Source organism: Neodiprion pinetum, chromosome 3, assembly GCF_021155775.2.
Source record: "Neodiprion pinetum isolate iyNeoPine1 chromosome 3, iyNeoPine1.2, whole genome shotgun sequence".
NCBI lineage: Eukaryota > Metazoa > Arthropoda > Insecta > Hymenoptera > Diprionidae > Neodiprion > Neodiprion pinetum.
Genome location: NC_060234.1, coordinates 25,843,286 through 25,869,348, shown reverse-complemented (window position 1 = coordinate 25,869,348; position 26,063 = coordinate 25,843,286). Strand labels below are relative to the sequence as shown.

The 26,063-nt window shown below is 38.9% G+C and overlaps 1 protein-coding gene across 15 annotated transcripts in view; it reads left to right on the top strand.

Moving 5' to 3' along the window:
* Nucleotides 1–26,063, top strand: part of LOC124214839 (cytospin-A) — a 135,364-nt gene that overhangs the window by 99,900 nt on the left and 9,401 nt on the right. For 11 of the 15 annotated variants that reach the window (XM_046617524.2, XM_046617523.2, XM_046617522.2 and 8 more), the window contains 4 exons: nt 10,168–10,459; nt 22,613–22,969; nt 24,343–24,555; nt 24,714–25,605. In XM_046617524.2, the coding sequence (XP_046473480.1) occupies nt 10,168–10,459; nt 22,613–22,969; nt 24,343–24,555; nt 24,714–25,605 (1,754 nt within the window). Of the gene's footprint in view, nt 1–6,651; nt 6,784–6,897; nt 7,021–9,644; nt 10,460–21,549; nt 21,644–22,612; nt 22,970–24,342; nt 24,556–24,713; nt 25,606–26,063 lie in introns of those variants that run through there. The other 4 variants (XM_069134197.1, XM_046617531.2, XM_069134196.1 and 1 more) reach the window with 4 other exon arrangements.

Here is a 26,063-nt window from a genome sequence, read left to right as displayed (position 1 = left end):
CATCCATGCGTCGAACCTAACACGTTATAGATATGTTAAGGTTCGAGAAACCGGCCACGCTTCCGCTTTCAATTTCAATTTTGACGTAATCTTGTCTCATCCCAGGCGACAGGAGATCCACGATCATACTTTGGTAGTTAAAAAAATCACGTTTACAGGTACCCACGGTTGTTGTTGCCACATCCTGTACACGTACATTGTTGTTTTTATTCCCATTTCTTGAGGTTTTCAAACGTTGTTTTATTCGCGGTGGCGATTCCCTGAACTTGTCGGATGGGCAATTTATTCTCGTAATAAAAATTAATGTTACACCTACCTAGATCATCACTGTTCGTACAGCGGAAAAGGTCGTCATCTTATAGTTTCGCATAGCTAGCATGTAAGACTAACGTTTTGAAACTGAACCACTTTCGTGGCTCTACTTCATAGTTCCGTCGTCGGAAGTGAATCGCGGTTAAAATATGCGCCATAAGTAAGTAGGATTTGCGCTGCGCCCTGCGGGCCACTCGAGTATCAGATACCGGAAGCGTATTATGTTCCCGTAATCGGTGTACGTAACGCATACATTCGTGTTCACCCGGTGACTATACAACAGCACACTCTATTCCAAAAGCAGCGGTTATTCTAGAACGGACCTAACGATAAGACGTGTAAGAAACGCAACAACCATAGTGAAACATGAGTAGGATTTTCTCTTGTATCGTTCAACATTTTTTCACACAGACTGGTTGGCAGGTCTCATTTTGCAATAGAGCTAATTGCGACGATCGACGATCTGAAATGAAATAGGAATAAGGTGCGCGAGGTAAAGGAATCTTCACGTAATGTACATTGTACAAATTAACAATCGTTTCCAAATGCTGCGCTTACAGTTAGAAGTTTACATTCTCATAAAACGTTGTAGGTTTTGATGAAAGCTGGATACCTGCCCATTTTCCACCATATCTGTCTTTGTGTGTTTTTACCGTGTCACATCTATTTTCTTGAGTATATTCACACGGTCCTTTAGGTATGCCCTTTATCTAACCGCAGTTTGTTTCAAAGATACACAAAGCCCTCTTTGTACATTTACCCCTGACATTTTTCGTAAGTGCCCGCATGTATAATATTTTACCCTGAGAAAGTAAAGGAAATTTCTTATTTTCTCATCCTTGTTTGACGAGATACGTCGATGGATATTCCGCACGAAAACTTTGGTTCTTTTTTCTCTCCTTCAGACTCTTTTTTCGTGGAACAATTTATGCCCTGCGTCTTTGACCGTCTTCGACGAACCGAAGGTAATTACAAAAGATGATTTAAAACAGACTTCACGTTGACCCATGCGTGGATATCTTCAAGTTACAATGTTCAGGTCAAAATCATCCCAAGTCGAAAGGAAGTCGAACCCAAATTCTTCAACGCTCTTCTCTGACCTAGTAACTTGGATTGTGCACAGCGTACGGCAGTTTAGGAAAAATATTATTCTTCAACACCGCGTTATATTTGTTGTTGTAACCCTGTATTAGAAACAGACAGAAAAGTCTCAGCTTTTCACTAGGATGTAAGACATTGATGTCGAATGCCGCTGTATTTGATTGCGAAATCCGCACGTGAACGTGCGAAAAAGTCAACTGGAGTGAAAACGAATAATTGGTTCATTACTAGCGTGTGTGTGTAATTATAGGTACAAGATTATACACGCAAGATGCGTAATGCCAGGGTTTGCCTGCGCGTCTCTTAGTCTCATCCCAGATGTTCACGCAGTCCTTACATCCGTCAGTTATTACCGTTTAGACTTATTACCCCCTGGTGCCAATAAAATTTTACAGAATACTACCGCCAGTATTACTGTGCATTTATAGTCGATGGCGCGCATTGCGCAAGCCCGTTTAGTTTTTACTTTGAAGTTTATACCGCATGCGCCTGGGTATAATAAAACGCGTTCTCTTACGTACGACCTGAATTACAAAATGTCTTGACCGCTTGGTTTTTAATATCGTACACATACGTATATATAACGAAGTAGAAACTGTCGATGAAAATGGATTGCGGTAAACTCTAGTGCAATAACTCGTCATATGCCTTGAATTAGAAAGGTTGCGCAAAGATTTGTGAAATAGATGGGATTACGAGGCGAGCGTATCACTTTTCCGCGAATCATATCAAAGACGAGAATGCGAATGCAAAACTACTCGACATGCATTTGCACGCTAGATGTGCACCGTTGCTGCTGATACTGATGCCGCAGCACCTTGCAAACATCTGCAAACTCTCTCGCAGACCAATGATTGCGTGGCATACCATATAGCATCTGCAGTAATATTCTGCCGAGTATAATTGACACCTCGATGCTAGAAAATATCGTTGGTACACGTAATGATACGACTTGAAGTTGCGTTCGGTGTTTGATATAAGTAGACGCTGTCTTCTACCGTGTGAAGAACATTGTGCAAGTGTTGCAAAAACATTGTACACATCGTCAAGTGATCCGCCCGTAAGACTGAAACGAATATCCGAAAAAATTTGCCATCGAAATCTCGGAAAATTGAAGATTCAAACCAGTAGGATCGACTTGAAACTAATTTCCATCCGGCTGACGAGAAATTAACCTTAACGAGCACTTGCTGGGTAAAATATATTGAAAGCCTCCCCTTGACCACATACTCGAAAGCACTGCACATTCGGATAACGCTTCGATTTCAATACACCAGTCACATGTGCACCTCACCTGGATATGAAAAGTCGTAAGAAATATGCCGTAATGGAACTGTGGAATGGTGGAAGGAATGATGCATGTGTTGGCAGTGGGGTCTATGGGACAATGGTCTCCGGCAGGTAATAATTTCTCGGCTCTTTCCAATCCCTTCGTCTATCAGCAGCGAAGTAATTGAACGCCGTTTGAACGCGAACAAAAATATTTTTTTAAAAATTGGTACGATGGACAATTTTGAAGTCGCGATACGACATCCGCCGAAACGTGAAGGAAATCGCTTGCGATGAGTTTCTCGAGTGATCAGGAGTTCTATAATTCGATCACGGCTTACGTTCATCCCAATAATTTATTCGTTCTTACACTCGCGTATCATGTGCAGCCTAGGCATCCGTGTATTCAATAAACGTCGTGTAAATCGTATCCGTCGCTACTTGGTGGAGAGAGAAAGAGAAAAAAAGAGAGAGAGGGAGAACCCGACGAGTGAAGACTTTACGAGCGCAGAAGAAGGAGAACTTCACCGGGCATTCTTACTTCTTCCATTCTGATTGTGAGCCCCTGGGAGCTACCGCAACTCCGGTGTCATTCTTCCAGTTCTCTCAAGCGAGAACCATGAACCCCTACTGCATAGCAAAAACCTTTCTTGATTAAATGACGTGACACGTTACAGGCGAACTTTGCGACAAGCATCGGTGGATCGGTCGACTTTGAAAACTTACCAATACCTACAGGGTGTACCAAAAATCCAGGATCCACGCGAATGTATCACAAAAGTTTAGCGACTCGCGTAAAACTTTTGCAAATTTTGAACGGCATGTGCCGATTTCTAAATTTTCTCCAGTCGCGAGTTTTGTTCACTGTAAATCGTGAATCATTCGTTGGCGTTAGTGGTCACGACCTTGAGGGCGTACCCTTCTCTCAGGTATCCATACCGATATGCATCTGACAACTTGAAAGTACGTTAAACATATAACTTGAACGAAAATTATTTTCACCATGAGCCAAAGTTGAGTTATTCTATTCGTCATAAGGTTTATGATTCGACGGGTCTGTTCCGATCGATATCCGTACCACTTTTCTGTATCCTTTTTGTTTTCGGAGACAATTTAAAGGATTGATACAGAATCAATACACCCTGTAGATACTAATATAACACTGCAGCTTCCGCGGTATCTGCACATTTCCATCTCGACGTTTCTGCAAGCTCGAGCAGACATTAAAAAATGAACCTTTGATCGTTTCTGGAGTGTATAAATACACAGCGAGGAGAAAAGTAATCGGATTATCTTGACACGTTACCAGTTCTCTTCGTGCTCGAAGAACCCGAGGAACGAGAACACGGAACAAGAACAACTCTTCTATTGTTGCAAAAGATAACATGTGTTACATACATTATGTGTAACCGGACGTTTTACGCGAGGGAATTTTAGGGGGTCTCAATCTTGATCTCTTCAGAAAATCTTTTCGCCATCTCATTATTTCACGTTAAATACAATATTAACTCTATAATTTTCCATCTCTGCTTTCTCAAAACTCCCGTGAAAAGATCGGATCGTTTGCAAACGAACTCGGAAGAAATTTTTCATACGCCCTACTTCCAGATTGACAGTGTTTGTAAAACAGCTGACTTTTGCCTCCTGTGGACTACTTGGGTTATTGCAAAACGCCTCGCATCATACCACGGCTTATAATACATTCTGCACAAACGATGAGGTGCGACTTTAGAAAGGAAAGATATAATCGAAAGTTGATATAAAATAAGGAAAGAAATTCTGGGAATTGGTGTAGAGACATTGCGATGTAAGCGAGTCTGGAACTGCGACCTAGGTTTTTTACCGTGCGCCTCAGAGAACTCCTCTGTATTCAACGTTGTGAAAATCATTGTAAAACGGTATACTCTGTAAGCGCAAAACGGAGCAAACGATCCGGCGTCCACCCATCAATCGACGTCGAGATAATTAACGAAGATTATCGGAAGAACCTGCGTCAGGAGAACCGTTGCCTTTCGAAGTTTCACACGGTGTTCAGAGTTCATGCTTCTCGCAGTATCTCGAACAGCAGCGTTACTTATCCTCGTTGCAGGTTTTTGACTCAGCTGTGTGCCGAGTACGTCAACCTACCACAATCACGATTAATATTAATCTTAAATTTCTGTCGTTCTCAAATACTCGCATAAATCCAGTTGACTGAGATTCACTTTCTCATCGATTTCAATGGCTTGACAATTGCTTGGGTATTGCGGTCTACGAGAAAAAGTTACGTCCGGTCTCTGCTCTGATTGATTTCCGGTTGGAAACATCCTTCTGTGTATTTTCGTTAGAATCTATTCGACCGGGTCGAATTGTACAGGAAGTAATCAATTTTGTTGCAGTTCTTGATGTCTTACGTTTAAAATTCTCAACTTCTTCCCAATTTTTCCCGTCTTCCTCCTCGTTTGTCGGGCTCGTTACAGTTTTCGGTCAGAAGTAGAAATCGAACGTAAACCAGTTTCAGGTATTCATTCAGGCTCGGGATGACTGTCAAGTACGCGTAGCCTGAGCACACGTCCGGATATCTGTATAAGATACAGTGAACGTCGATATTACGGGCTACGTAAAGAAAACTTGAGTACAGAAAAAGATACCTGCTCGAGAAGAAAAGAATAATACGTTGCTGCACACCTATAATGTAGGCATTCAATACAAACGTAGAGGAGTACAACCGAGTTGCTAGAAGAGTCCCGTTGAGTTGCAGGATAATTCTTCATGCGCCTCCCTTCAACCATATCTCACAATCAACCAACGTTAGATACCAAGGAATATACGACTTGACGTACCCAACTCCGCATGTACGTTCTTCTATAATACCTACGTATACCCGGTATCGGAGTCAGAGTTACAATCGAAAGTCTTGATTGTGTTATACTTTTACTACGTTTTTGCTATTTTTTTTTTTTTCTTTGATCCTTTATATTCCCTTTCTCTCCCGAAGCACATACCTTCAATGACGTGGGAGAATTTCGAGAGTCGAAAAGTCACAATCGTATTTAATCGCAATTCATCGTAAACGAATGACCGGGTTAACGAACAACATGAAATTCTTAAGAACGAAAAGTCGAAGTAGCCGAAAACGATTCGTGTACATGCCAACTGTTTCTTACATATTCACGTTGACTTTTCGGGATTTACATATTACCAGGTACTTTTCCAGCTTCTAGTTTCAATACGTCATTTATTCATTGTCCGAAACAATTTTCCAGTATTTTGGCAAATTCTATCGAAAATGAAATCATACCAATTACACTTTTACAACAAATGACTCATTTGTGCCAATGATTCGAAATAAGCACGGTTGTTCCTGCATCATTTTCAATAACCATTATCCTCTCTCACGTACCATCCGTCGAAGAAAACTTCACGACACGTCTCAGAATTTTTGTCAATCAGTTGAGAGTAAAAAAAAAAACATAAAATAAAAATCAACACTCGCGACGCATTTTTCATCCGTTAAAGCTTAACAAAATATCGCAGCGCTTTCGTCAAACGAGCATATAAATTTCAGGATCAAACCTTTCAACGTGGCGTATCAAAACTTGAAAAAATAAATGTCACCTACAACTTACGCCGCTTACGTGTATCGTTTATAATATCCGCACGTGACAGTGTAGGTGCATACGTAAGCCTGTATAACGTATACCACCTCCAACTGTTACAGGCCTACCCGTACAGTATGTCATACAACGTCCAACGCACGCACACTGGACAAGAAACCATATGCTCATCGTATAAGTATAGGAGAGAAAAACTTGTCGGCGGTGTCTGCAAATTCCGCAGCCTCCTCGAGCTGTTTGGACCCGCGTCCTCCTCCCTCTCCCTCCCCCTCCCCTTAGCCTTCCCCCTCTTTTTCTTCCCGCTTCCCCGCTCCTTCGGTAAAACTTCTCCATCGAGCCAGCGGGGTTCTGAACCGTTCAGGCGGCGCACTCCAGTCTTGAATGCAATACCGAGGCGTATGTACGTACGACGTCTCTGTCGCGACTCTACGGTTTTTTCAAAAAAGAACAAAAAATAAAAAAAAAAATGAGTAAAAAATGAGCGCGCGGATGTGTGTGACCGTTTGTGCGTCTGCGATTTAATTGTTATTACGATTATTCTTGACTCGATTAATACCAATTTTATAATACTCTGTATAACTTTAAACGATAACGCGAAGAATTTCATACAGTGTGGGTTTTTTTTTTTGTTTTTTTTTTTCACTACCTTTGTTCTTACTCGTTGTAAAATCTTGAGAGTGCGGTGCAGAAAAAAAAGTTATTCAGGCTTATGGATACATGTATACATATATATGTATATACAGTAAATATACGAAGTTCATAATATAATTCCTTGGCGTAAATTCCTGAGCAACAGGTGGTGGTTGGTAGCTCGGCTCGAGGGGTGCCCATTTTCTCGTTTTTATAAGACTAATACGATCCTTGCGAACAGCGCTTTACCTCTGCCGACTTTTATTATAGTTAATCTTTATCCTTATGGTCAGACTACTTGTTCTGCGAATTGGGTCCAGGATTCGATATAATATACCAAGCGGTGATAGTGCAGTTTTCAAGGCGTAGTCCGTGTCCTTCTTTGTTAAACGCTGTTAGGTGCATTCGAATATCTTCCATTTCTCGACTCTTTGAATCACCGGAGTGGTTTTAATTTCCTCGAGTATCACGCATGGATTAAACGATCGTCTCTATTAAGATCAATTTAGGGTGTAATTTTTCTAATTAGCGAACAGCGTGCAGCGAAATTTCCAGCGGGAATTTGACAATTTTCTCACATCCTACAACTGCTTTTGATCATTTGACGTTTTGGAGCATAGGAGTTAAATCTACCGTTATGAAATTATTTGTGAAAGTTATCGCTAATTGTTTGCAAGACGTTGAACGCAACACAGCTTCTCGATAGGTGCAATAGTCATTCTATTTTAATAGTTGTTCACTTCGTAATTCCATCGTTTTTCCGTCTCTATGTACCGAAGGGCTTTTAAACTCCTGACCGCCAAAAATAATGGCTACTATTTTATGGAATTTCCCACAGGCTGTACGTGAAGAGATTGAGGGCGGGATAGTATAAATTTCGACATAATACTGACGGCTGATATTATCGACGTTGTTACAGTGCCTTCTTGGTTTAAATAAGTTAATTTAGGCACGGTATATATGATATGGAACACGATAATATACCCGTGTAATTATACATGTATATGTATATATATATATATATATATATGTATATATGTATGTATACACGTAACGAGTGACGTGAAAAAACCGTCTTTATATCATTTCGAACCGTGTTTTATGTCTCAAAATTATCTATGGAAAAATAAATAATTGTTCTTTTACAAATAAAATCTGTAGTTCTCGAGTGTCAGAAATATACAGTTTCGACAGACACGTATGCAGAAGTTTTGCTTATTATTTTTAACGAACATGATAGCTAATGGATAAATTTTATCTAATTTTCCTCGCGTGCTTACACGTTCCACTCTTTTTCTTCGCTCTCTTTCTCTTTCTGTCTCTACTTTAGGTGATTTTTGGAATTTCTATGCCTTAATTGGTCAATAATAACTAATCAACAATAAGTCGCTTCGTCGTTTGTTTTCAACACAAGTAGTTATAGGGAATTTTGAAAAGTATAAGAAATGCCAAATCGAAATATAATAAACGAACTGTCAAAAATCAGAGACATGAATTAAGGTTCAAGATTGTCTGATAGTGAGACTCATTTTACTTTATTAAGAGTTGAAAGACTACCATGGTCAGGAAAACATTTTGGCTGTCGTAATCCATCTAAATTGTTAATCGGTTCCCAAAAATGCAGGTCAAGACCAACACGCTTGACTATTGAAACCGTACCGAAACGAATTCATTTTGCTGATACGTAACTGAGAATTTCACGATTTCCATAAACTGCACTAAATTTATAATGTCAGCTGAGCTTCGATTTCAATTACTGATTTATTCGGTTGATCTGAAAAATCAAATTTTTCATCGAACAAAAACATCACGTAACTGAATTTTAATTTTACACTTCATTTGACAAAGGTAACGGCTGTCAATGTCCTTAATCGCGTTATCGCCGAAAGAAATTTTTTTCACGTATTCTGCAGACCTACGCGTGACTTTTTACCATCACAGTTCATGCTCATATAGCGTTATCGTACACGTTTGATAGTTATTCGGAAGTACAAAGAACCGCAGCGTCGCCCGAGGTTTCCGACAAGCTTTATATTCGCCATTGAGGAATCGTTCTCATTTTTATAACAACCGTGTAATGTATAACGTTTTGCGTTTCCCGTTTCGCCCACGCACCCCGACAAAGGTACGATCTAATGTTTGACCGATTATCTAGTCGTAGATATACCTAGATACAGTAGATACATTCTTACACGTAGTATACACACGTAAATATCACGCCGGCCGGTTAAGTACAGATGCGTGGGAACTAAGCACTTCCGCCGGTACAAGATTAAGTTATGCAAGCGAATTTCTTGTTCGCTAACGCACACTGTATAGTTGTTCCTCTACGAATATACGATTTTCTTTGCCATGAAATAATATCCCGTCCCTCTGATTTCTCTTATTGTCATACCTCTGTCGAAATTATTTGATTTAATCACTCGAATGATATCATCAATGAAATCCGTCAATGGCTCTTGGTTATAGTAATTATTATTACCACTGAAATGTACGGCTAGGTGTTGAAAATCCTCGATCGCGTGATATGGATGTAAAAAAAAAACAAGCTTTGCCATAATTCGAATTTATCATTTTCGTATGCCCAGTAATTGGAAAAGATTTATCACACAGGCGTTTGGTAGGGACAAAAGTTGAGCAATATTCAAGTCACTTTTGGGAAGAATAGCCACGAATAGAGGAAATGGATTGATCCAGTCATGAATATTCATAATTTTCACTTTACCGACGGTTCAGGAACCTCCTTGTTCTCTTACGCATGGAAGTAGATCCATCGGCCATTCCTTAGTGTAAAATTGAATCGTTGACACAGGTGTGCAAAAATGCTGAGAGAGTGTGAAATAAAAATAAACAATGATAATGAATAATCGAAGCTCCGGTCGAGGAGAAGTTTAAAGCAAAGGTGGCGCGGTAATAACTGTTCGACGTTCGTTTAAAAAGAATGTTGCGCTTTCTTTGGTGGTCGGTGGTCGGTGCAACGAAGAATTAACACACCCTCGGTCGAACTTCGGTCATAAATCCGTATCGAGAAGTGGATAAGACGGCAATGGCAGCTGAAAAGACTTTCGACCCTTGAAAGTCCGTCGGCTCGACCTAAGACACGTCGTAACGAAACGTGAACGCGAATGTAAAATGAGAGCGAATTAAGACCAGCGAAGACCGCAGTCTCTCGATTAACCCTGCTGCTGCTGCTGCTGACTGACTGACTCTTGGCTATCGTAAAAGTGACCATGATGAAGTTCAAATCGCTGTTCCGCAGAGGCCAGCAGACACACCAGGCGAATCATCCTGGAGCCGGGCCCGGGGGCCAGGGCCAGGGCCCTCTGAGACAGGCCTCGAGCGCCTCCTCCTTGGAGGGAAAGCCGGCTGCCGTCTCGAGGGCCTCAAAGGGCGGCCCGGGGGGAGGAAACAAGGCCGCGAAGATGCAGGAGCTCGAGAGAGAGGTCGAGGCCCTCCAGAGGGACCGGGCTACTCTGGAGGCCAGCCTCCAGGAGGCAGCGAACGCCGCGCACCAGCTCCATCAGCTACGCTCGGAGCTGACGTCCGTCAAGGTGAGTCCGTCGAGTTAACAATAACTCCTGTTAAAATAAGTTCCTGTTGTTTCGTGCGACTGAAATTAGTAACGTTAACGTAACGGAGATCAGATTTAGAATGACTTTGGAGGTAAGAGTACATTTTCTTTATCGCGGTTTACTATAAATTTCGGATATTGCTCGAGGTGCGGAGTAACGATTTTTCCCCAACATGCATCGTTGCCGTACCTAACGTTACTAACTTCATACTATACAATATTATTCCGAGGACGATTCGGCCCTTGCATCAATGAGTTTTTGTTTGCCTATGTATACAACTGATTGGACAATTCGTCGAGATGGTTCATTTTTTAGGAGAAATTCAGGATAAAATATAAATAATACAATGCGATAGGATGATGGCGATATCAATAGCACCAATATTTTAACCTGAAGATGATAGGGTGCAGCCTTGCCGAAACGTCGTTCTAATAAATTTTTCCTCAAAAATGACTCATCTCAATGAATTGGCCCGTCATTTAAATTAATAGAGGTCGCGAAATTCTACATATCTATGTATACATCTTCCGTACTTTGCCTTTTTTTTCCTAACCCTGGAGTAAGGAAGTCGACTGCGATTACAGACCGATATTTTATATTTTATTCATTTTATTACGAGATAATCGTACGTCAGGTATTTATCAAGTTATTGTATTCGTAAGCCACGAAGCATCTGGTTTAATGTGCAAAAATGGGTAATACTAGGATTATGAAGGAAAAATTTATAGATACCTATCAATGTTGCGTTTCAAATCGCTTCGAAATTGTTTCACATCTGTTAGATTCGTCTGATTTCACGATGATGGATCGTTTCATTTGAAAGACTATTTTTGTCAGAGTCACTTGAACACCGTTATTAAACGTGTGGGCATTTTTAAATATTCAATTTTCGAACAATGCATTAATATTAACTATGGAAAACTAATGCCAATATTAACATGATTTTATATTCGAGTGACTGTAGAACATGGTCTTCTCAATGAGATTAGCCACTGTAGAGTAAAATCGTAAGCATCTAGTGGATGTTTAAATTTTTAAGCGATTTGAAACGAATCTAAACGATCCAAACCCTTGTTTGAAACTTCTGTATTGTCATTCGCAATATTTTCACAGAGATCTTCGTAGCTTAAGCGCACGTAATAATCAGACATGTATAAAAATGTTTGTGACTACTTCGTAGTAAAATTAATAAAAAGTATCGTTTTTTGTCCACTTAATCACAAAAATTAGACCAAATCTAGCAGATCATAAAAATTGCAACGATATATATTCATACATGCTAAAATACATTTGTGCATAATTTATCATAAATTCCTTAAATTTAATTACTTGTAATATTCGCCATTACCGTTTCTTGACGAAAAAGAAAAATTCGACCCAGTTTTATTTCGATTTTCTCTGATATACATATATTCAGATAAATATTGCATTTTTTATTTTTCTTATATAATCACGGAATTGCATGCTGCAGGTATTATATGTGCGGATTTATTCCAGGAGAGTTGAATTACGTCGGCAGGATACCGCGATCGGTTTTCTCTACAATCGTTCCGCGCAGATGATACGATATGTTGTAACCACCGGTCTATCAGTATTTATTCAGGTTGCATCATACCAGCAGCTGGAGCGAGAAGTTGTGCAGGAAATTCGTTCGTTTCAAGATCTGAGGTGTCTTTTTGAATGGTTTTGTCAAATAATCGAACAGGTTGACAAGCTGGCTGTTTCAAATTACTTTCGAACAGTTATTATGACGAAACATTAAAGTTTGACGGGTATAATTATGACAATTAATTTTCAGAAATGGACAAAAAACGTTCATCCGACACTGCAGTGTCTTTTTCCAAATTCCTTTCACAATTATAACGTTTGACGTGAATTATTATTGGTCATATTATCTCGTGCCGTCCAGCGTGTTACGAGGTAAAAACTTTCTACAATATAATTGGAGAATAATTTCAAATGATCTTTTTCGACAAGATTTTGTCTGAGAACTGTTTCAATTGTAAATCCATCCGAGGATATCCATGAATCCCAATAAGTAAACTCGTATAAAGCTAGATCATCACGTAAATTCTTAATAAAAGAAAGAAAAAGTCTAGAATTTCTTGAAATCGAACCGTGTAAGTTCCCGCATGCTTCTCCCAAGTACTCAGGTACTGCGACATCGTTTTGAAATAGCTGAGGAAAGTCTCGCACATATTCGGAAAAAGTGATCCATCTTTTTAATGGTTTTCCGTGTGTCTTCTTTTGGAATTTTGTTGAATTTGTATAAGACTGGAATGACCGTCGAGATATTTCCTACGACACTTTGAAACTTGATAAATTTCATTCGGCGCATAAAGGAAAGATTGGTTTGCTTATAGGTACAGTCTGTGTAAGCATACCTGATGATACCAGGTAGGTGCAGAGGTAAGACAAGGATTGCATCACCTCACATCACAGCAAACTAGTACAACGCTAATTGAATAACTATGCGACTTTGCTTAAAATTAGCATGAATCAAGTGACGCGACCGCTTTTTCACGTATCGACACGAAGAGTAGGAGTAAATACATGTATAACAATATAATATACGTCGTCGCTTCTTCCTCTTGTTCCATTTCTTGTTTCACTTTGTTTCACCTTGTTAGTGACCGAGACGGATCATCACTCATTTATCACACACGCATGTATCGTATCATGATTATACAAAGTACCAAAAATCAAACTATCAAACTAAACTTTATCAAGTCAAATGACACGTAGATTAATTTGAAATGCGGATTGATTACAGCGACCAATAATCGGCCGATACAAAAACTGTAATTCATGTCAAGATACTCGTACAAGTATCTCGTATTAATTTTGAGTCATCGCTTTTCTTCCATCTTCTCTCTTTTTTGCTGTGGCTAACAAATGCATATACCTATGAGACAAACAGGAGATTTCGGTCAGACTTTGCGCACCTAAAACATTAATGTACCGCGCATTATCTCCTTTCGATATAATCCTTAGTAACCGAGTTCATACGAACTTTTCCTTACGTTAAAGAGATATCGATAAGTTTATATCAGGTTCTGGTTGAATCCCAAAGTCGTTACTAACTTTTTCTAAACTTATAGATAAATTCACCAGTGACCATCAAATTTATGTAATAAAAAGTTTTGAGACGTCGCTAACTAAGCTTGTATCGTATGATCGTATGGTTGAATCAAAGAAAGTCCATGATCAAGTCGTGAATTTACTGTGCAGTTTATGCTAATCAATTAACCATTAGCTGATTCACTAAGGTAAGCGATTTTGGTTGAATTTGTAAATGACGTGATATCATAATTGAAATTCCTGCAATACGAGTGTCTGACACACGTTTTCAAAACATTTCTTTTGCTCAGCTTGAAATCAGATAAGCTGTCATTACACGACACTGATCAGTGGTTTCCGGTTCGCGCATATAAGGGTATACAGTCCTTATACACACGTATCTACGAGCTCCGGTATTCACGTCTGTACAGGTATCCAGACTAAAGTCCTTCGAAACATAAGACTCTGGTCTCTGTTTTACGAGAGGCGAGAATTGCATACCTTATACCTACACGATCAGCGAGTTTTTGCACGGCAGTTTAATTCAGCCAAGTCGCTGCGACACGGTATTCAAAGTTTCGTTCTTTGTGCGAATTGAGAAACGGCAGCAGACGATAGTATTCAGAATGAAAAATCATAAGACTTGTAGTAAAACGGGGTGATAATCGATTGAGAATCGGCGAATGTACGAATCAATGGTCGACTAAAAATTTTTCGAAAATTGTTAAACTGTCAGAGGGTTAATCTGTTCGATGTAAAATTTTTCTTAAACTTGAGATTATCCAGAATATGAGCCTCCTGCACCTTATATATATGGTAATGGTAAATATTTGTACAAGACGGATACTTACGTACAGTTTTTATCCACCCTAAATTTGGAGGAGCACTTCTTCCAGAAGGAAAGACACGAGCCAGAAGCACGACGCACGCGAACGCGGTGCAGGGAGCTAAAAAAATATCTAGTCAACTTACGTAACGCGTCACATCTAGGTATGCGACAGTGTGTGACGGTATGTGACTACAAGTGTCGTACTTGTAATACCAACAATACGGACTGTGAATGCAAAGTTCGGAGAAGAGCACGTACATCTACTTCTGAGGTGCGTGTGTTTTTGTACAACAATACCACGCTTATCTTAGACTCGTATCGGTGAGAATTTTCTTTCGAATTATTGTATTTTCGAATAATTACGCAGTTATATTCAGGAATACATTTTTCTACGGCGATAATTCATCCATTCGATGCTCGTTGTTGTAACTTTATGTAGAAATCTTCTGATCTCGGTGTAACAGTGCAGGTTACACATTCTCGCGGAAATATCACGTCACGCGTTACGCGTGTTACGTGTTCCGAATATCAATACAGTAATTACGCGATGAACAGTCGAACGTTTTTTAACCTCCTTTCATAATCGTCTCTGCACTCTACGATTTTTCAAGCATGGAGCTCTCTCTGGCTTTTCTGATACGATTTCACTGTAATTTTTAGGTGTAATATGCGCCTTCGAATCCGCGGTTGTTTACAATTATTAGGCCGTATCACATATTATCCGGTCATAAAACGGCCCCACCTATAGCTATACCTCTGCACCTATCTCCGAGTCTCGACGCTGATAATCTTTCCGAGAATCGTACGCGGTCCAATATCGCAACTTGTTGTGTTTTCCCATGGCACACCCGAAAGAAATCCAGCGTAGGTATATAGCGTAAAGTTGCCGAAGAATATCACCGGCGGGAAAGTTTCATGACGTCACCTTAGAACCGCCGCTCGACTTGTGATTCTTCTTTATTATTACTCTCGTTTCAAATAAAGGAAGAGGTAAGGCATAGTTGCGGTTTGAATGCGGTTATTTTTTCAGCTATTTGCACTTCAATCGTACTCATAACCACATTTTCTTTGGAACTATTTATCCCACGGTTTGGAAAAGAGGGTATGATGCGAGATTATATGTATTAAAATGTAAAATTTCAGAGGTCTTTCACATTCTGTTGAGATTCCTTCAAAACGCTTGACACGAATGCGTTTCAGACATATCTTGGAAAAAGTAAACGCCTATGTGCGTGACGTGTAGGGCTTACTTCGAGGAGACGCGCTGCGCCTACGTTTCGAGATAATTACATCCACCACATAGACACGTGAAAATCAAGATTAAGCAAACGATTACTCACCCTGAAAAAAATATCACCTTGAACATTGTTTCGTCTGCTTGGCGCAGTAGTGTCGGAAAAGTGCTTTAATTTTTATCGCTTCGCAGAAGTACGTTACAGCATTATTACATCGATCAAATTTTCTAGAATAATACAAAATAGACGAGGAAAAACATTGAAATTGAAATTGACCCGCTTAACGAACAATGAATCACCTTTCCAAACTATCGTACTAAGAATAACTAATGAAAAACAATTTTCATGGATCTTGTTTCACGAATAAATTGGATAGATTTGTGATGGTTCGATCGTCGTTATGCAGCCGGTACGTTTGTCAGTTACTGTATCGAAAATATTGAGAAACATCGAGCAGAGGAACGATGTGAGTGAACGACACAGATTGCGAGTATGCGTTATCAATTAACAAAATCCTAGGAAGCCGGCTCGGTTGGCTGTTCATTTATCACGAAGCCTGTGTTACGTATAATTCACTCCTGCGGAGTCTCCAGACGATACCCTGCAACGTGTTTGAGTTTTGAGTTATTTTAATGGCGAGTCCAAGACCATTAAGTGGGTACAAGGAACAGCTGAAACACGAGATACAAAACGGAAACAGGTGGTTCCATCAAGGTTTTCTATTCGACTTGGTGTCTCAGTGTCCGTAGCTGCTCCACCAATTTAGATTTTCTCCCATTGTATACAGGGTGGGGAAAAAGTAACGCCAGTCACCGTGATGTGGTTGAATCGTCAGAAGCACTCTGTTTGATCGATAAGACTGGTCGTAACGAGAAGCCATAAAGCAAGCATATACAATGAACGATTGTAAGAACCTCCAAAGCTGCATGTAAGTCTGGTGGATTTTTCAGGAACGGCATCTTTCAGCTTCTGCGTCTCGATCGGCGTAATTTTTTCTTTCTTTCCTCTCCGCATCTCCGCCTTCGTTTATCGTCACGATGTAACGCATGCACACATCTAACGGTCACGACTTGTACAGATAATTTTTTCTCCTCCTCCCTGTCTTACTCTCTTGAACGATAAGACCTGTCAACGCGTCAGGAATTCCACTCTGCATGCTCCGAACTTATAATTCAGCTTGAAAGTTCTTCTCGACGGATGCCTGCAGCAGGATAGATTATTCTCGATCTGCCGTTCTTGCTTTCATGCACGGACAGCCGTGCCTTGATGAAGCGGAGAATTTTTTTTACCTTTTATTTTATTCTGTTGTTGTTTTTGTATTTTTTTTTTGTTTCTCTGTACCAGCCAAAGCCATTCGTTCGTCTACCAGAAAATCAAAATTGTACTCTGAAAACGCTTTTATTAACGCACGTATCTTCCTCGGAGAAATATTAGGTGTCTGCCCGCCGCCTCTCGAAGCCTGCGTGCTTCGTGTGATTGAACATTATGCCTCTACCCGTACAAGTATAGCAATGCCTCTTCGAGCCGCGTACAAGCAACGTGCAGATAATTTTTAGCCCGTCACAGAACGTTAATTACGACCTTGTAGGAGGCAACTCGTAGTCGCCTAGGGAACAGCGACGTGTCATGTAGGTGTGCATGTCTGTCCTTTAATGATTATGTGCTAGACCGTCGCAAATGTTCAGCCAACAATCGTTAGGTATTATAGTCCTATGTATAATCGTCGATATCGAGCTTCCGTATTTTCGTAAAAACTTTACTGCACTTTCTTAAATATAGCAGTCCAATACGTGCAGTGCACGCATACTTTTGAGAAGCTACTGTAAATACATCTCGTCTAGCCTTAACGGTAATAAAAAATGCTACCCAATACACCAACGCTTGCGTATTGCGTGGTTTTTACGACGACGGAGAAGATTGACGAGGCAGGATTTCTTATTATCATTCTTGTATACATGGTGTACTTTTTACTATTTAAAAATTAAGAGCGTCTTGGAATTTTTAAACTTGAACCACATGTGCTTGCAGTGTGGTTTTTTCTTTTCGTACATCATTACACGGCGAGCGAAGAGCGTGATGTGAATACTACTTCGGCGACGTGAAACAGGTTTGCTTGTAATTACGGATTCTTCTCAAAAACACTCCATTGTCTGGGTTAGGGATTCTCCTCAAAATATGGGTCATTGGAACCAGTCGTATTTTGTGGCTTCGTCCCGAGTTCCGAATTCACTTCAGAATATGCTTAAAATCTGGATATTACACGGTATTGTATACAGTACGTATCAGAAAGTAGATGTCAATTTCGGTACTCGGAGCTGCGAAGAATTTCAATCGAAATATAATACGTGTAAGAATTTTGTGCACAGACGTTATTTCCAAAAGAAAAATTTGCAATAAAAATCCGCCCTGCTGTTTTTTTTCCTTAAATTTAACTGCTGATAAAAGTCAAAAATATTATATTGGAAGATAAAATACAATAAGAAACGCTTCGACGTTGATAAAATTCTGAGCAAGCACGATTAATCAGATACTGTGACATTATCTAAACGACATATGGGGTAACGTCAGCCTATAGAATAAGCTACGCATGTGACGCTTATAGTATACGCGATAGTAAACAAATTGTCTGAAAAAATCTATAATTTTGGTTTCTCTAACGGATAAGAAATAATTTAACATTGCCTGAAATTTACTGCCTACCAAAATACACTTGAGTATCAAAGTTATATGGCGGCAATTGTTATGACTGCAACATGTTGCCGATTACATTTTTACATACAAATTTATATCGTAATTGTTTCTTCGCTGCGATTTCAAGGGATTTTCAACTTGAGAATCGTAAGATGTCAAACTGTTTCCAAATCTTTGTATTATTACGTGCAGCATTGATGTAAATAATGAGAGAGAAATTAACCGTGAATATTTAAAAGTTCACTACACAAAGTGAACTTAGTTATTCAAAAATGTGGTCATTTGGAACAGGGTTTCACTCAAATTATCGGCCGAATTTAGACTCACGATCAGTGAAAATCATTTCGCTCAAGAAACACGTGATCTGGCTATTAATCATCTGTAATCGTAAATACTCGAATCCAATTTGATTTAATTACTGTCAAATCATACTGAGAATTCGTGCAGATCATAATTTCGAATGTCGCTCTAATTATTTCTTTTTCATTATAAATTGCTGCTAAAATTGTATAATTATTTAGCCTAGGTCGCTTTTCTCCTCAGTCATTACCGGTGGCATTGAATACTGAGAAAATAATTTTTCTTCAACAATTCTAGAACGAATGCCTCCTCAAACACTACCGTCTAAATTGTAACCTTTCACCATGTGGGGAAATGCAGCTGGATAGACGTTGGATTATATTCAGTGCCCATTCCTGTGAATATCTTAAACAATGACCAAACTTCATTAACCTGAATAGAAGTATAAATGCGGTATCTGTGTACATGCTATGTACATATTACATATTTCGTGCACTACTTATTATATTGGCCTATGAATAAAATGTGCTCGATATAATGAGTCGAGATATACGAGTACACTTCATACGAACAACTGTGACGCATTTTAGTTAGACAATACGCGATTAGATCTTATTAATATTGATTTTTAATAGAATTTGTTGTTTTGTATAATTTATAAATCTTCAAATCCAAATTCGTTACTTCGATGGTCATGTAGATTGCTTACGATCTATAGTAGAATAGGCGCTTATACGTAAGGCAAAAACATAATGCTAAATATTTTCTTGCTGTACCTAAGTGTAGGCTTACGGTAGCCGCGACTGGCGAAGCAGAAAGAGTATAGCGATGCAAATCAGTGGAGCAAATATAAACTTTTGCGAATTTGGCTGACGAGGGTGTTTAAAAAATAGCGAGTAATTATATTCGTATGACGCGATCATATTACTGTGCGTATGGTATTGCATTCGAAATTAACTGCGGTTATGCCGTGTATGTCAAGCGTATATGTAATATACACATACATACACGCGTGTGTGAGAGCAATGCTCACGGTTGATCCACACTTTGAAATACAAACTGAAATAATTCGATTCCCCTCTTGTAAGAGCACAGTGGTTCCATGCAATCTCCTGCATATAGCGTTTAACTAGGATTAATGTTTATTTTTTGAGAAAACACGAAATTATGCAGTCAAAAGATTTCCTTGATAATTCGTCAAATTCTTAACTTTCTTTTTACAAATTAGGATCATATGGAATATATTTACAAATTGCTGCGATAACGTCAGTGAAATAATTATACTCACTGTACGTAAAGTTCATTTTCGTTTAAATTCTGCAGGTCACACTGCAAGATTCAAACAAGTTTCAGCGATACTATCTTGCGCGATTCGTAAAAATCTTTGTCTCAATCCACTGTTACTGACTTGTAACTACATATTGTACACCTACAGATCGAACTTCAAGTGATGGCTCGGAATTTAAGAAACCGTTATAACCACAGATTGTCGGCGATGTAGTTTCCAATTTTGCAATCTGGCATGTGGAGACTCGCGTATGCATACCTTTAATAGAAACTCTAACGATATGCATCAAGAATTGGCACGTAAGCACTCCGTAAAGTATCGAACAATTAATTTACGAGTTAAAAGTTATATTTTAGTACCATATATTTTGCAAAGTTGATTACAAATTATTGAATAAAACCATAGCATGGAAAAGATGTGAACTATTACGTCAAAATTTTTAGGGGCAATAAGAAAGGCTAATTACTGCATTATTTCATTCATAAATTTAGCTGCCATTACAGTTTTGCTACGTTATGTTGTACGTCTTCATATGCTATTTGCATATAACACTAAATAGATATGACATATCAAAATGATGTTACAGTTGACCCTGTAACAAATTCGTTACTTTGAGACTTGAATAAGCTGCCTGAACCTGGTTTTATATCGCCTTACAGGGCATAGGGCTACTAGGGCTATTATCATGTAAGCATCGGAGCATTCAATGCATCCCCTATGCTGTATTTTATTTGCGAGTAGCCAATTTCCGCGAACATTACCACCTTGATTTATTTTTTGCCATGCAAAATTGAAACTATCAAAAATGTCTTACATTCGGTTTGAAAACGTAACACGATATACACGTTCCATCATTTTGAAAAGAATTATATCAACCTCGACACTTGTTTATAACAATTTTTAAATTCGATTTTAGAATTAATTGCCTCCCATTAGGAGACCGCCCACAATTCTATGACCTAGACGAAATTATTAACTGGCTACGTGACCTTCTAATAATAATAAGTTCTGATTTGTTTCGAAAATATCTCACTCGTTAGAACTACAAATGTCATCTCATCATGTAATCAATATTCTGATCGTTACAGTTACCAGCTAAATCTTGATTTCGGTCGTTTACGAAGTATAGCGATCGAAAAACATCACCTTAGTACATTTACATAGCGACCAGAGGAAAAAACTAAATTTCGAAATCTTGAAATGAAAACGTAGCTTCCGTATCGTAAAATCTGTTTCAATCGGACATGCTATTTTGCTTTGTAATTCAGGGTCGAAATTCTACAAATTTACCATTATGATTTCGTAAAACCCATGCTATTTCCTTATTTCTGCGTTAAATGAAAATTCATTGGAGTGTTTTTTTTTGTTTAGATTGCGTATAAAATGGGACTGTTAATTTTTTTTGCGTTTGAGTTTCGTGGGCTGTGATATTCGGGGATATATACGTCAACGTTGAAATCGACCAGGGCACTCCCTTGAACGTGATTTCGAATACGAAACCGAATTATTTCAAACTTAATAATGTCGGATGTGAACCGCGCGCAGCCACCTTCATGTCGCTCCTGCGTGAAGAGTCGACGCACGCGTCGTGTCGAGTCGGCGTCGTCGCCCCCCATCCCCCCCCCCCCCCTCCCATAGTGCAAGCGATGTGAAAAAAAAGTATGGACCAGGTGGCGCTGCAATGTTTACTAAACAGAGATCACCACCAATGGAAAAGTGAAGGAAACGAGATGAAGAAACGTTATTTCCCACTGTTGACGGTAAACATCAACTATAATTATTGTCGAACGTCTTCTGTTCAAGACTAGGGATTCGCGGGTTAAAATAAAAATTGAAGGAAAAATAAAAGTCGAACTATCGTAGTAAATAAGTTACAATCATGAGAAGCCTTCCAAGATTTGCCGCACCGATGCCTGTTTACCCGCCGTCGTATCATATGTTACTTACAGAATCTAATATCTGAGTATTCTATCTATTCGGATTTACGAGATCCTACTGAATTGTAAAACATCCCCAAAAATTCGACCGTAACGTATATTTTTGTAACCGTATGCCGATGCCGTCGGCCTAAAGATACTTATAACCTCAAACGCTTGACAGGTATATAGTTTACTCGCTCTCGGCGTGGCCACAGGCTCAGAGAATACGCCGTATCTAACCAGCGTTAATTAAAAGTGTGTCATTTTCTTGTGGTGCCAATACCTTGACGCGTACTGCAGAGTCTTGATTTTGCGGTTTACCTGCTTATTGATACCCACGCGACGATGTCGCTGTCTGCAACCTTCGTCTGCTGTCTCAAATTTTACCTTTTTTTTTCCGGTATATTCATTTCGAAAGCCTTTACGGTTCAAGAATGTACCATTTTTTTTTTTTTTTCCATTACTTCTACTCTTGTCACAATTATAGTATATGTACATTACGCAATAAGAAAGAAAAAAAAAGTCATGATAAATGAGAACCTAAAATTCGACCAAGACTACTTTTTACATTCAGATTCCTTTGAAGATACTTTTTAATTCAAGATTCATTTTCATTGCTAATTTCTCATGCTTTTCATGATACAACCACCTATGATTATCTCGTCCATGTAAAACGGCACTTATTACTCAAATTGCGGAATTCCCAACAGGTTGTTGATTCATAGATTATGCGAATGGAAGATTCTACAACTTACGTTCGATTTATTTAAAGAAATAATATGAAGCATTTTTTTTTTCACATATTTGCAGGAACAACACAGCGCAGAATTAGAAAGACTAACAGAAGAGAATACCACACTTCGATCACGTCTTAGAGACGTGGCGCATTCTCCGTTGTCTGATACTGAGAAGCAGCAAATTCTGTTGGACGCTTCCAGGCTTCATAATTCGGCACCAGCGTCAATTGCGATCACTCATGATGATGGCTCTCCAGCTGGTAACACAGAAAACACATGCTCGACACCTGATTGGGACAAACACAGTTCCAGTTCAATGTCTGAAGTATCAGTCGCTTGCCTGCAGGACAAACTATTGCAGATGGAAGAGACCCATTATAGTACAAATGAGGAATTACAGGCTACTATCCAAGAACTTAGCGATTTACAGGTATGGTAGGATATAGCTACTTGCATTCTACTTATTCACATCCTGATAATTGTATTTTCATTCAGTCTCAACTCATTTGCTATTACGTCACCTATACATATGCTGTACATATGTGAGGAAAAGTTTCCTGTAGAGTTAGAATGCAAAATTTGCTCTGTAAGTGATTATGCTGCAGCAAGTGTATTTCTTATAAAATGATATTAGGAATTGGCTATCCTGTGTAGTTGTAATTTACTTTGAATTATAAATTTTATGTACCAGAGGCTTTGAAGCATCTTTGCACGAAAACAAAGGCAGTCCCTCTAGTTTGCCACAATCTTGCACCTGGCATAATAAAACAAGTTATGATAGATCGCATTCATAATATTTCTTGTTGCAATCAGTTCTATTACGAGCATGAATCTCATGCAAGGAATCCATATTAAGGTTTCAATTATCATTGATAGAAATATCATGTGATCGTAACAGCTTAACACTTAAATCTTTGAGTTAAATGTATTGTCAAATTTTTTTTGTAGCATTTTTACCCAACATATAATTTTACAAGCCTATTCTCGGATTGTTAAATCAATATTGTAGCGTATTTTTTTGAAAGGAATGCGATGTGATGAAGTCTATCGCCAACTAATAAAATGTCGTTCTCGGTTCAAAATTGTTTACAAATCTTGTTCAGCTACTTGAATAATGTTATGCACATTAATATTGTGTACACTTTCCATAGTTCGAGTAAGTCTTCTGTCAAGTACCGCTTGCATATTCTTAAACAAGTTCCTTCGCATCGAATTCTATGCGTATAGGACGGTGATAAATCAGAAAAATCAGGAATAGTCCGGGAATTTCGTTACTCAGGAACCAGCATGTGGAATTCTGTAATACTACCGAGAAAAATGTATTTATCCCTCATTCTTCCTCTTCAATCATTTAGGAGCTTCAACTAAGCTTCATAAATTCATTCAGACTGGAAATAATATTGGTCACTTTTCGTGCCCCCCCTCCTCGCCTCCCTGCCCCTCCCCTTGCTGTACACAATTTAATGTGCTGTTGGTTATGAAAACCGCTCAAGGTTTCGTAAGTCCAGTGACAAAACATCCGGGAATATTAAAAATTTTGTGCAACGTCGGGGAAAAGTCAGATAATTTAACTCAGCTAAATTGTTGCTACCCTGATGTAGCTTTTAATTTCATTGACAACCATTTTTTTGGTACTGTTGGTTGCAGTCAAAACTTGAATGGCGTGTTTTTCGTTGAAGCGGACATCAATGACTTCTCTCCAATAAGAAAAGGATAACACAAAATTCTCTATCTATTCTGGAAAGAGGCCTCAAAAGGCACCATAGCCAATAATATTAACCAATGATTTATTTATGTTTGTAGGCTCAGTTGTCGGAACTTCAAACTGACAATGAAAGGCTAACTGAAGAAAAAGGTGTCTTGCTGGAATCGCTTTGCAGACAAACAGAGAAATTAGAAGATTCCCGATCAAAAGTAGATACGTTGCAAGGACTTTTATTGCGAGAAGAACAGCCGGAAGAAACACCTCATGGGTACAATACAGAGCGAGAACAGAAGCTTGTTGATCTTCTAAAGGTAAATCAGTCAATTAATATGAATAAAGTGTTGGAAGCAACGAAAACCATGTTTTACACAACTCGCGAATATTTAACAAATTTTTGAGATAATACTTGAAGCTTTATGAAGAAAAATTTGACACTTTTGCTACGACGAAAATATTTTTGTGTTTGCAGAGTGCCCAAGAAGAGCGAGAATCTCTTCTTCAGAAGCAAGAGGAACTGACCTCGGAATTGAAAAGTCTTCGATCCACAGCTGAAGCATCTGCAACAGAAGCAGAACGGCTTACAAAACGTGTTCACCTTTTAGAGTCTACTGTTGATGCAACTAATGCAGAACGCAAACAACTAGATGCAGAACTTGTTGAAGCACGCCAAGAAGGTTCCAGTCGTACAATTGAAATAAGCAGATTAGCTACTTTACTGGAAAATGCTAGAGCCAAAATTGAAGAACTGGAACAAACAAGACAGTTTGAAAGTAAGAGTGAAGCAGATGAATTACTAGATGCTGCACGGAGAGAAAAAGACACGCTTGAAACACAGGCTGCAGCTTTACAAGAACAGTTGGCCAGGTCACACTGTGACCACGATAGATTGAAAGACCAATACTCTCAACTACAAGAAGAGTGTAAGGTCACTCGTAACAATGCCAAATCAGCAATTAGTGACTTAGAATATCAGCTTTCCCAGTTGAAAGAAGAAAAAAATTCATTGAGCACAGAATTGCAATTGGTCAGGGATACATTGGCTGAATTGCAAGCTCAGTGCCAGCGGCACTTGGAAGACAAGCGTGAACTGAAAGCAGCATTGAGCGAAGCTCAGAGGCGAGCAAATGACGCTGAGTCAAAGAAAGCTGATTTAGAATCTGCGTTAGAAGATGAGAAACGACTTAGGCAAGAGGAGAGCACAGAATGGGAACAATTCCAGACTGATCTTTTAATGACTGTCCGTGTGGCAAATGATTTCAAAACTGAGGCTCAAAGTGAACTTGAGAGGGTTGTTATGGAGAACAAAACCCAAAGGGATAAGCTGAGGGCCCTTGAAGCTCAGCTTGACAAACTAAATAAGGGTAAGTCGGCATGTATTTTCCTACTATCTTCAAAGTATGTTGACTGGTACAAGTTAGAATATTATGAAAGGTGACATAGGAATACAATGTGAAAGTCAGTGATAGTTAAAGTTTCCCAGGATACATTCACCTGTATTGCACGATCCGTTTGGAGTTACAAAAAAAATTTTTAGTTTCACTCTGAATAATTGGTTATTTCATCGTGTATTCGATTAAGAAAAAAATCTTTGCATCTATTTATTTAATATAGTATTATAAAAATTTTTCCCACCCCTATATGCAGATCATCCTTTGTCAGTAAGATTGTCGGAATCAGAAAAATTGATTCAATTATGATAGGGTTGGCTGTTCAATCTAACAACACTAGACTCGACGATAAATTCTATAAATTTCATTACTTTTTAGCTTATTAATATGCAAAACTAAAGCTTATGCATATCGATATTACAGTAGCCTCT